The sequence below is a fragment of the Pongo abelii genome, chromosome 11, assembly GCF_028885655.2.
Source record: "Pongo abelii isolate AG06213 chromosome 11, NHGRI_mPonAbe1-v2.0_pri, whole genome shotgun sequence".
Taxonomy (NCBI): domain Eukaryota; kingdom Metazoa; phylum Chordata; class Mammalia; order Primates; family Hominidae; genus Pongo; species Pongo abelii.
Genome location: NC_071996.2, coordinates 122,962,291 through 122,974,780, shown reverse-complemented (window position 1 = coordinate 122,974,780; position 12,490 = coordinate 122,962,291). Strand labels below are relative to the sequence as shown.

The window sequence follows — 12,490 nt, the reverse complement described above, 5'->3', positions numbered from 1 at the left end:
TAGAGCACACCCAGGGCTGGAAAGCCCTGGAACTGCTTGGCTCAGATCAGCTGCTCCTGGTCAGCTGTTCCCACCTTTCTACGCCCCTTCTTGCCAGGCTTCTCCTCTCTCCTGCCACTGGACCATGTTTGTCTCTCTTGAACAGCCCTGTTTCTACCAGTTCCTTTCCTCCCCACTTCACCAACACTGCCTTCCTCCAGCCTGTCCCTCCTCCCTCCTGCCCTCTGCCCAGCTTGCCTCTGCCCATCTCAGCAAGTTCCACGTCAGCCTCGGCAGAAGCCTCTTTCTTTCCTTTTGCACATAGGAGACATCTCACCTTCTATCCCAAATCCCAGCATTCCCTTCAGGTGCTGTGCTGTGCCCCACCCCTAGCTGACCCCCACCTTCCTGCCGCCAAGACAGCCCTGACCAAGGCCCAGAAAGGGTAGGGCAGAGCCTGGGAGCCCAGCTCTTTGTGTACTGGTGTCCAGGCTCTGCCAGGGGAGAGGAAGGTGGTACCTCCTCTCTCCCCAGCCCCATGTGGAGTCATTCCTCTGCAGGTAACTAGGAGGACCTAACCAGGCCAGGCGGGTGCCCTTGGACAGCTTGGAAGGCGTTTGCCCTTACCCTGGGCAGGGGTAGAGAGACAAGGAAACCAGAGGTGTCAGGAAACAATAAAAGTGCTACAGCTCATTTCCTTGCCTCTCTGAGTGATGTGGGAGGGCAGACCTTGCCTGGAGCCCCTGTGCGGTGAGCGGCACTGGGGACCGAGGGCTGTAGTGCTTGTACCTGGCCCATGAAAGTGCCAGCCACCAAAGACCACCATTCCTGGCAGAGGCCACGCAGTTTGGCACATTTATAAAAGATGTAAAACAGAGTGGGGTGGGGGAGACAGAAGCATGAGGTGTCCAGGTTGGCATGACAGACACCAGACATGCACCGTGCATTTAAACCCCTCCCCAACTCCCTTCCCAACCCAGCCCAGAGCGGCACCCCCCCACCCCCATCTCCTGCCACTGCTCTCAGGCTGGTGGCTTTGCAGAGGCCAGGGGACCAGGGTGTGGGGTGCTACAGTTTGCCCCATAGACAAGGACAAGAACCCTTAGATGAGTCTGGCTGGGAGGCAGGGCGATGGGAAGGAAGGTAGCCCCTCCGCGGAGACATGCAGGAGGTGGCCCATGGGACTCCGGCAGGGGGTGAGGAGGTGGGGCTGAGTCTGGAGAAACCCTACCAGTCAGAAATCTAAGGCAAGGGTCCCAGTGTCCCCTCCAAGCCCGCCCACCCCCACACACATACACACAGACACACGGGCAACACACTCACAACCCTGAGCACACCCCAATGGGGTTCACACCCCGAATTCCTCAGGAGCCTCTTGGGAGCTTGGGAGGGGGCTTTCCTCTCAGGCCAAGACTGGCCTGAGACAATCCTCCCTTCTAGTGACCAGGCCAGCCCTCTCCAGGCTGGGGAGAGGGACAGCCAAAGCCAGGAGGCTGAGTGGCAGCCTAGCAGGCCTCCTCGAGCTGGCAGAGCTGGTGACTGCAGAGTCTAGACAGGCAGATATGGCTATACCCGCACCGGGGGGCCTGAGCAGGCTGTCAGAGGTCCCCGGGACCCATACTCATAGTCCGCATCTGTGGGTGAGGCCATGAAGGAGCTCAGGGAGCTCCCGGTCTGCCGGTCTCGGAAGCTCTGGATATAGCTCTGTGGGGGAGCAAACATAGGTGTGAGTCCCACCGCAGAATCCTGCCCTAAAAGCCACCTCTTCCTGAATTCCCACAAGCCTGACACTTCTATAGACTGCCATAAACCCAGAGTCCACAGCCTTGAGACCCCACTACATACCATATCCCACTTAAAACCCATACTCAGGTACCTTTCCCCCAATCCCCCCACCAGCTGGACCCGCCAATCCCCTGGTGCATGGGCTCCGATGCATGGACAAACAGGCCTTCTAGATAGCAACCAGCCCGTGGGGAAAGCCCAGTCCTGTTTGGACAGAGTTTCCACACTTCCTTCTCATTCTGGCTAGATGGGCTCAGGGAGCTCACCGGGGAGAGGACGTCTCCATTGAAGCGTTTGATGGGCACTGGCCTGCGCCGATAAGCAGGGTCTGGTGGCCCAGGCCTGGAAGGAGCCCGGGGACCTCTGGGGGGAGCCCGAGGAGGTCTCTTTTTCCGCCTTTTCTCCTGGCGATCTTCCTGCTGCCGAATCCGCATCAGTTGCACGCGTCGGCGCTGCCGGCTGATGACCACTGTGGTGGGATGGGTAGAGAAGGAGCTCAGAGGACTGTGCGCCTTATTTCCCCTGAGCCCTCCCTCTCTCTTCCCACCTGGGGCTCTAGGCTTCCAGATTCCTCTTGTCCATAACCCCTTACTCCCACCCTGTCACTTCCTTTCCTGGTCTCCTACCTCTCAGAGGGACTTCCCACTGTTGTTCTTTTCTTCCATAGGTCTTTATGGAAGATTCCTAGGCTTCCAGGTACCCCCTTCCAGGCTGTCATCCCTCTCCCAATCACCTAGGCCAGCCATCATCATCTTTCCACTGGACAATCACAGCTGCTTCTTCACTGGTTTCCCCCTACACTTGCTCCCTCCAATGCTTTCTACACTCGGCAGCAGAATGAGCATCCCAAAAGCTAAATTAGATTCTATTCTCCCCTACTTTAGACCCTCCAGTGGTGTCTCATTGCCCTTCTAATAAAATGTGGAGTGCTTCTTATGACCCAGAGGGTCCACGCAATCACCCTGGCTCCCACACCTCACCTCCCATACGCCTGCCCCACTTCCTCAAGCAAGCTGAGCTCATTCCTTCTCAGGGCCCTGGACCTTGCTGTTGCCTCTTCTCTAGCTCTTTGCATGGCTGGCCCCTTAGCCTTCAAGTGCCTGCCTACATATCACCTCCTTCAGGCAGCCTTTCCTGACCACCCTAACTCTAATAGCTTCCATAGGTCACCCTTTCACATTATCCTGCACAGTGTCTCTGTCATATCACTCTACACAACTGGAATCATGTTGTTTGTTTGCATCTCTGTTATCTGTCTCTTGCCTGCCTTGAATGTATACCCATAAGGACAGGAACCTTGTCTGTGTTATCTCTGCTGTATCCCTGGTGCCTGGAATGGGGTTGGTGCGGAGCCAACACTCCATATGTTGTTGTGGAATGAATGATGGCACCTGGGTGCTATCCTCCCAGACCCTGAGCAAGTCAGCTCTCTACCGCCATCGAGGCCTTCTGCTGCTGTCCCCCACTCCCCAGTCACTCGGCCCCCAACCCATCCCTGGCCACCTGCTCCTCTCATGTCCACCTTGGCCTGTGCCCCCTTACCTTCCGTGTGGGAGTCCCCCTCAGCTGTCACCCTCCACTGCACCAGAACGCCCATCAGGCTGAGCAGGGGCCAGAGTGCCAGCAGGGCCCAGCTTCGCCAGCAGAGTGGGGGCACAGGAGCAGCCCGGAGTCGCTCCACCACGTAGCGCCCCAGCAGTAGCAGCTCGGCGAAGTAGTCAGCGGCAGTGGCAATGAGCGCAGCACCAGTCACGGCGGTGGCCAGGGTGGTGAGTGGGCGGGGCCAGCGCAGAGTGAGCAGGGCACAGAGCAGGCCGCCCCCCAGCAGCAGCCCCAGTGGACCCCACACGGAGCCTGGCTGGTAGTAGGGTGCGGAGCCCAGCAGGGCAGCAGCTGCGAGCAGCAGGCCGAGCAGCAGCCCCACCAGGAAGAGGCCCACGCTGCGCACTAGCATGGCCACCAGCCCGCAGAGCAGCCCGATGCCCAGAGCGATGCCTGCGCTCGCCCCAGCACTCAGCTGTGTCTCTAGCACCCGCTCTCGGTAGCACAGGAGGAAGATGACCACCGAGCCAAACAGCAACCCAGTGAGGAAGAGCACTGCCTTGAAGCAGCGGTAACCTGGAGGGGAACAGGGGCTAGTGAGGGGCCAAGATGAGGGCACCAGGCTGGAGGGAGCAGGTCCAAGGGGTCAAGGACATGGGATCCCAGGGGAACCAGAGACAAAGACACTAAGATCAGAGAACTGAGGGTCACGGGGGTCATGAGGGCATCAGTGATGGGGCCATTGAGGTCAGGGGAGGTTAGAGAGATATGGCTGTTGGCGGTCAATGGGAAGGCAAACATAACCATTGAGATCATGAGGGTTGATGTATTTGAGGATCACAGGAGTTAGGATAAATCTTTTGAGTCAAGAGTGAATTTGTGCATTGGTGTCTTTGGGATCATAGGAGTCAGAGAGATAAGTCACTGGGGTCCCAAGGGGATCAGCAAAAGAGTCGTTGGGGTCTTTGAGAAGGGATTGCTCACAGAGATGAGGTATTTGGAAATCATAATAAACTCGAGGGCCGGGCGTGGTGGCAGCACTATGGGAGGCCGAGGCGGGTGAATCATGAGGTCAGGAGTTTGAGACCAGCCTGACCAACGTGGTGAAACCCTGTCTCTACTAAAAATACAAAAAAGTAGCCGGGCATGGTGGCACGCACCTGTAATCCCAGCTACTCAGGAGGCTGAGGCAAGAGAATCGCTTGAACCCAGGAGGCAGAGGTTGCAGTGCACCAAGATAGCACCATTGCATTCCAGCCTGGGTGACAGAGCGAGACTCTGTCTCAAAAAAAAAAAGAAAGAAAGAAATTTGAGAGGTGAGGGTTGGGAAAGATGAGTCTGGGGGTCACAGGGCTTCAGAGATATGGCACCACTGAAAGGTTACAAAGAGGACACAGTAGCAGCATTACTGGGGAGTTGTCCCGGAAAATGAGGTATTTGTAGGTTAGGGAGATTGACAGAAATAGAATCATCGAGAGTATAAAACGATTTCCGAGAGAGGAACACTGAGACCAAAACAAGGAATTACTGGGATCACAGTATGGGGAGGGGTGATCAGATGATGAGGTTATAGGAATTAGAGAGGAGTAACCAGGGATCAAAACTAGGAGTAATAGAGGGAGTCAGAGGGATGGAAGGTAATGACATAATTGGAGGGGAGGGGAGGTGGAGGTCACTAAGGCTTACATGAGGTCACACAGAATCAAAGAAAAGGAAATAGTGTTTGTGGAGTTTCAGAAATAAGGAGGTTATAGGGCCATTAGGCCCATTAGAGATACCTGAAAGGGTGAGGGAAGTGGAGATTCTGAATAGTTGGAAAGATGGAAATCAGAGATGGGAGTCAAGGAGTCAGGGAGAGCCAAAGAGAAAGACAACAGAGGAGAGTCACTTCCAGGAGTAGGGAGAAGTATGAGAGTCCAGGAGGCTCCGTGATCAGAGAGAGGAGTAGGGCGTGGACAAGGGCTCAGAGTCCATGAACCTGGGAGTAGTGACATCCAAAAGGGGTAGGATGTCAGGAAGCCCAGGAGAGGGAATATGAGGCTGCACTGAGCAACATGCAGAGGGAGTGGGTACAGATATGGAGGGGGTGAGGTGATACAGAATCCTCGGAGGCCCAGAACGTGTCCTGAACCCTTGTGGGGGGCACTTCCTCCTGCCTACTCTTCAGTTGTTCAGCCCAGAGTTTGGGGGAGGAATGGGAGGGACCATCTGGCTCCCAACCCTGTCTACCCACCCATTGTAGGGGGAGGCTGCAGAACACAAGTGTTGCACTACCTCTGCCCAACCTGGAACCTCAGCCCCCAAGACTCATTTGCCCCCACTGGTCCCACTCACCTACAATTCTCCTCCCAGAGGCTTTCCTTGGGCCCCCAGCCCATAGAGCTCACTCTCCTCTCTGAAGTTCTGTAACTCTTGCTGCAAAGCCACTGGTCACTTATTCCCATTACACTGGGCCACTAGCCCATCTGGCACCTTTATGCATATTAGAAAAAGGTGTGCCTTTCTCTAGGCAAAGCAGCTTTGTGCCAAGGCCCAGAGTTTGTCAGGTAGAGCATGAGCTGGACTTTAGCCCCCCACTTACCCACTCAGCTGAGCTCCCTTATTTAGTACCCGTCCTGTACAAGTATTCACAGCAGCTCTGATTACCGGAGCCTGCCTTGTAGGCTGGATGGATGTGTGTGACCACCATCCAGCCCACTCTAATATGTATCCCAGGTGTAAATGCTCAAGGGAGTCTCCTCCCTGTCAGACAATATGCCCTGTGGTAAGGGACCATGTGTAATAACCCTGCTAAGTGTTTTTCAGTGGCTACCTAGCACAGTTACCCAAACACATCCTCACCACAATAGCTATTATTTATTGAATGCTTACTAATTCTTATAACACTACATGAGACAAATATTGTGATCATTGTTCAGATGAGAAAACTGAGGCTCAGACAGATTAATGTGCCCAAGACATCACAATTAGTAACTGCAAAGCTAAGTAAATTCAAACTCAGGTGTGCCTAATCCAAAAACCTGTTTTTCCTATGATCTAGAGTCTAGACTCTCTATAAATGTGTGGGATGAAAGAAAAGGAAGAATTATTCATGATGGTAGAGGGATTCAGAGAAGACTTGGGGGCCCAGAAAAAGAACTCGGGGAAACACTGGGGAGCCCAGGTGAGGGATGAGATGGGGATCTCACCGAAGAAGCAGTAGACGACTCCAAACAAACAGCACATGATGCAGACGAGGGCCGGCAGTGCCTGGTACCTGCGCTCCAGGGGCTGTTCACAAGGTGCACCCCAGAAGGTATCATCTGGCTCAGGGGGCAGCAGCTGGAACCGCAGTGTTGCCACAGTCCCCGGCATAGTGCTGGGAATAGAAGGGAGTCACCCTCCCAAGTTAACCTGACAGAGGAAAAGTTGAGGTCACGGAGGAGTCCTGGGTCCCCACCAGGATGGGGGTGGGAGAGGGATTGGGAGAACTCAGCAAGGACAGTGGACAAAGGAGTGGTATCCACATTTGTGCAGCTCTGGAAGCATCTCTGGAGTGGGGAGCAAAGACAAAGGGAAACAAAAGTGCCTGGCTAGTGGAGGCTGGGATGAAGTTAAAAGAGGGACGGGAGTCAGGGGGGATGAAGGGAGCGTGCTGCCAGTGAGAAGGAGGCAGCCAAGAGATTCATCTGTGGGCGGCTCAGTATGGGATTGTCCAAGATTTACCTGGGCTGGAGGCGACCTGAGCTTCTGAGTGAAAGAGGCTGTGCAGAGGCCCGAGGGGCCGGGGTTGCGGGGCGCCAGAGGCTCCAACTGACTGGGGTCCAGGGAAAGTCCGTCGTGCGAGGAAGGGGGCTGCTGGGCCGGAGAGAATGGTGTCGGCGCGGTGGCGGTGCCGCTCCACCTCCAACACCGGCTGGCACTCCAGTCCCGCGGCGTCCGGGAACTCGGGCTGGGCCTGGGGAAGGGGAAGGCGCAGGAGCCGGGGCTCGGGCCGCCCCAGAACCGCGGCCCCATGCCCTGAGCCCGCCCGCGGCCTTTGGTGCTGATGGACAGCTCCGGCCTCTGCTCCTGACGTCACTCAGGGCGCACCATCCAGGCAGGGGCGGGCTGCTTCTGACGTCACCTGGGACGCACCAACCACGCCGCGGGAGGCAGGGGACTCCGCCCCCGGCGTCTCCCTCTCCCGCACTAAGGAGGGGGCACTTCCGGGGGTCCTTCCCCTTTAACCTCCCCCTTCTCCTCCCTCTCCGGTAGCGGGAGCCCGACACACCACCCCGGGGGCGGGGCCCTTGCAGTGACACGTCGGACAGCTGCGGCCGCGGCTGAGGCTCCAGTGCCGAGCGCAAGAACCCTGCGCAGCCCAGAGCAGCTGCTGGAGGGGAATCGAGGCGCGGCTCCGGGGATTCGGCTCGGGCCGCTGGCTCTGCTCTGCGGGGAGGGAGCGGGCCCGCCCGCGGGGCCCGAGCCCTCCGGATCCGCCCCCTCCCCGGTCCCGCCCCCTCGGAGCCTCCTCCGGCTGCTCTGGGGCTTCGCCGGGGCCCGGGACCCGCGGTCAGGGCGCCATGCGGGCATCGCTGCTGCTGTCGGTGCTGCGGCCCGCAGGGCCCGTGGCCGTGGGCATCTCCCTGGGCTTCACCCTGAGCCTGCTCAGCGTCACCTGGGTGGAGGAGGCGTGCGGCCCAGGCCCGCCCCAACCTGGAGACTCTGAGCTGCCGCCGCGCGGCAACACCAACGCGGCGCGCCGGCCCAACTCGGTGCAGCCCGGAGCGGAGCGCGAGAAGCCCGGGGCCGGCGAAGGCGCCGGGGAGAATTGGGAGCCGCGCGTCTTGCCCTACCACCCCGCACAGCCCGGCCAGGCCGCCAAAAAGGCCGTCAGGTAGTGATCGGCTGCTCCCGCTCTACCTCCTGGGCAGCGGCCGGGAAGCGCGCGGGGAAGTCGCCCGGGCCCGGGTCGGGCTCCGGAAGGAAGGGGCTGGCGGGCCAGGAAGTCTTTGGGCCCCGATAACTTCCTATGGCCCTGCCTTCCCAAGAGCCGTGGGGCCAGTCCGAGACTTTCTCTGCGCCCTATGCCGGCCTGGGCTGAACTTGCTGGCCTGTGTCCTAAACCGGCTCTACCCGATGGCTCCCCAGAGGTCCTAATAGCTCCTTGGCTGGGCTGCTCGTGTTAGAGAAATGACTTGTATATAGGGTGAGTGTATAGACACAGGGAGAGAGAAAGGAGAGAACTAGGATTTACCTGGATCTCTTGTTCCTGAGTGGGTTACAAGGGCCACCTCAGGATGAGATGGGGGAGGGAGGAATGTACCCATCTCATTAATGTCTCTGCTGATGAGTTGAAATAACTTCTAAGTAACATTGGGTTCAAATGCTGGTTCTGCAATTTACCTTCTGCCTTACCAAAGGTAAGTTCCTAGAGCCCCTGAGTCCAGTTTACCCCTCCCCGCAAAAACACTCAGTACACCCCATGCCAAACGTTCCTTTATATCATTTATGTGAGGCATTTGTGGCATAATGGCATATTTATATAGAAATGAGTAGATACATGGTGTGTCCAGCGTTTGGCTGGGTGCTTTAAACAGATACAATCAGTCCCATTTTACAGATGGCTCAGGTTAAATAACATGCTCAAGGACATAATTACTAAGTAGCGAACCCCGGAGTCAGACCCACAATATCTCTCTCCTATCTGGGTGGGTATTGCCATCTCCCAAATGCAAAGCACTACCTGGGTAAGACCATTTCGTTTAAATCCTTATGACCCCTGGGAGAGAGGGTTTATTTTTAACCTATTCATAGGTGAGAAAACAGATGCAGAGAAGACGCGACCTGCCAGAGTCTGTGCTGACCACCCCCCCACCCCCCACCCCGTTGTCTTTTTGATAAGCTTGTGCCATCTCCTCCCCTAGGACCCGCTACATCAGCACGGAGCTGGGCATCAGGCAGAGGCTGCTGGTGGCGGTGCTGACCTCTCAGGCCACGCTGCCCACGCTGGGCGTGGCCGTGAACCGCACGCTGGGGCACCGGCTGGAGCGTGTGGTGTTCCTGACGGGCGCACGGGGCCGCCGGGCCCCACCTGGCATGGCGGTGGTGACGCTGGGCGAGGAGCGACCCATCGGGCACCTGCACCTGGCGCTGCGCCACCTGCTGGAGCAGCACGGCGACGACTTTGACTGGTTCTTCCTGGTGCCTGACACCACCTACACCGAGGCGCACGGCCTGGCACGGCTAACTGGCCACCTCAGCCTGGCCTCCGCCGCCCACCTGTACCTGGGCCGGCCCCAGGACTTCATCGGCGGAGAGCCCACCCCCGGCCGCTACTGCCACGGAGGCTTTGGGGTGCTGCTCTCGCGCATGCTGCTGCAGCAACTGCGCCCCCACCTGGAAGGCTGCCGCAACGACATCGTCAGTGCGCGCCCTGACGAGTGGCTGGGTCGCTGCATTCTCGATGCCACCGGGGTGGGCTGCACCGGTGACCACGAGGTGGGATGATAAGCTATCCCACTGATACCTCCTTGTCATGTTCAAATCCCTCTGAGAGGCAAAGGGATGGTGGAGATACAGGCCTGGTTTTCCATGCCAATTCGGACATTTATTTTCTATCTCTGTGACCCCTGGTAAATTACTAAATATCCTGGGCTTCAGTATCTTCCTTTGTGCCAATGGAAATAATTATTGCTCGGGGTTGTTACAAGGATTAGAAAAAATAAGGGAGCCTTGTACATAATAGGCATTTGATGTTAGTTATTATTTTAGCCCTTGGACAGCTCTGAGACAGGGCGCATGCCCATTTCGCAGATGAGCTAGCAGAGGCATGCTGAAGGTCACACAGACTCACAGCTGGTCAAGGTAGACTTAAACCCTCAGACTGCAAGTCCACAACAGGTTATAGGCTGAGGAGATGAGACACTCACTATGAGACAACGGAAGACATTGCCAGCTCATCACAGATCCCTTCCTTCCTCTCCCCAGGGGGTGCACTATAGCCATCTGGAGCTGAGCACTGGGGAGCCAGTGCAGGAGGGGGACCCTCGTTTCCGAAGTGCCCTGACAGCCCACCCTGTGCGTGACCCTGTGCACATGTACCAGCTGCACAAGGCTTTCGCCCGAGCTGAACTGGAACGCACGTACCAGGAGATCCAGGAGTTACAGGTACGGTCTAGGTCTGGGGGTGGCGGAGTGAGGGGGACAGGATCTGAGAGGTCACAGAGATCCCAGAGAAATGACAAGTTAGCACTAGAATCACAGAACAAAACTACTTCCCAGCCCCTGCCTGTTTCTACATTCTCTGATGAGCCTCCAGGCTGTCTATGCTAGGGAAATGATAGGTATGGGCCCTGGGTGGGCAGAGGTTGGCAGGGGATGAGGGGCCCATCCTGAGTGGCATCTGCTGCCTACCCAGTCCCCCAGCTGTGTGCTGCTCCCTCTGATCTGTCCCTTGCTCATGGCCTGTTTCTCTGATCCAGTGGGAGATCCAGAATACCAGCCGTCTGGCCGTTGATGGGGACCGGGCAGCTGCCTGGCCCGTGGGCATTCCAGCACCATCCCGCCCGGCCTCCCGCTTTGAGGTGCTGCGCTGGGACTACTTCACGGAGCAGCATGCTTTCTCCTGCGCCGATGGCTCACCCCGCTGCCCACTGCGTGGGGCTGACCGGGCTGATGTGGCCGATGTTCTGGGGACAGCTCTAGAGGAGCTCAACCGCCGCTACCACCCGGCCTTGCGGCTCCAGAAGCAGCAGCTGGTGAATGGCTACCGACGCTTTGATCCAGCTCGAGGTATGGAATACACGCTGGACTTGCAGCTGGAGGCACTGACCCCCCAGGGAGGCCGCCGGCCCCTCACTCGCCGAGTGCAGCTGCTCCGGCCGCTGAGCCGCGTGGAGATCTTGCCTGTGCCCTATGTCACTGAGGCCTCACGTCTCACTGTGCTGCTGCCTCTAGCTGCGGCTGAGCGTGACCTGGCCCCTGGCTTCCTGGAGGCCTTTGCCACTGCAGCACTGGAGCCTGGTGATGCTGCGGCAGCCCTGACCCTGCTGCTACTGTATGAGCCGCGCCAGGCCCAGCGCGCGGCCCATGCAGATGTCTTCGCACCTGTCAAGGCCCACGTGGCAGAGCTGGAGCGGCGTTTCCCCGGTGCCCGGGTGCCATGGCTCAGTGTGCAGACAGCCGTACCCTCACCACTGCGCCTCATGGATCTACTCTCCAAGAAGCACCCGCTGGACACGCTGTTCCTGCTGGCCGGGCCAGACACGGTGCTCACGCCTGACTTCCTGAACCGCTGCCGCATGCATGCCATCTCCGGCTGGCAGGCCTTCTTTCCCATGCACTTCCAAGCCTTCCACCCAGCTGTGGCCCCACCACAAGGGCCTGGGCCCCCAGAGCTGGGCCGTGACACTGGCCGCTTTGATCGCCAGGCAGCCAGCGAGGCCTGCTTCTACAACTCTGACTACGTGGCAGCCCGTGGGCGCCTGGCGGCAGCCTCAGAACAAGAAGAGGAGCTGCTGGAGAGCCTGGATGTGTACGAGCTGTTCCTCCACTTCTCCAGTCTGCATGTGCTGCGGGCGGTGGAGCCGGCGCTGCTGCAGCGCTACCGGGCCCAGACGTGCAGCGCGAGGCTCAGTGAGGACCTGTACCACCGCTGCCGCCAGAGCATGCTTGAGGGCCTCGGCTCCCGAACCCAGCTGGCCATGCTACTCTTTGAGCAGGAGCAGGGCAACAGCACCTGACCCCACCCTGTCCCCGTGGGCCATGGCATGTCCACACCCCACCCCACTCCTCCCCCAAAACCAGAGCCACCTGCCAGCCTCGCTGGGCAGGGCTGGCCGTAGCCAGACCCCAAGCTGGCCCACTGGTCCCCTCTCTGGCTTTGTGGGTCCCTGGGCTCTGGACAAGCACTGGGGCAGGTGCTCCCAGAGCCACCCCCTTCTCGTCCCAAACCCAGTTTCCCTGCCCCCTGACGCTGCTGATTCGGGCTGTGGCCTCCACATATTTATGCAGTACAGTCTGCCTGACGCCAGCCCTGCCTCTGGGCCCTGGGGGCTGGGCTGTAGAAGAGTTGTTGGGGAAGAAGGGAGCTGAGGAGGGGGCATCTCCCAACTTCTCCCTTTTTGACCCTGCCAAAGCTCCCTGCCTTTAATAAACTGGCCAAGTGTGGACTCGTGATTCAGAGGTTTTGAAAGGGTAGGCAGGCGTGGGGGAGGGAGGA

General features: G+C 58.3%; 2 protein-coding genes across 2 annotated transcripts; one reads left to right on the top strand and one right to left on the bottom strand.

Annotated features, from left to right (window-relative positions):
- Nucleotides 1-811: 811 nt before the first annotated feature.
- TMEM198 (transmembrane protein 198) lies at nt 812-8,312 on the bottom strand. Its single transcript, XM_002812898.6, has 6 exons — nt 8,191-8,312; nt 7,012-7,243; nt 6,495-6,699; nt 3,307-3,882; nt 2,031-2,233; nt 812-1,683 (listed from the first exon to the last, which is right to left on the bottom strand). Exons 3-6 carry the CDS (start codon nt 6,658-6,660, stop codon nt 1,546-1,548), a joined length of 1,083 nt encoding a protein of 360 aa, XP_002812944.1. The 5' UTR covers nt 6,661-6,699; nt 7,012-7,243; nt 8,191-8,312; the 3' UTR covers nt 812-1,545.
- Nucleotides 7,555-12,440, top strand: CHPF (chondroitin polymerizing factor). Its single transcript, XM_024243787.3, has 4 exons — nt 7,555-8,164; nt 9,195-9,768; nt 10,258-10,437; nt 10,752-12,440. Exons 1-4 carry the CDS (start codon nt 7,851-7,853, stop codon nt 12,009-12,011), a joined length of 2,328 nt encoding a protein of 775 aa, XP_024099555.1. The 5' UTR covers nt 7,555-7,850; the 3' UTR covers nt 12,012-12,440.
- Nucleotides 12,441-12,490: the final 50 nt, after the last annotated feature.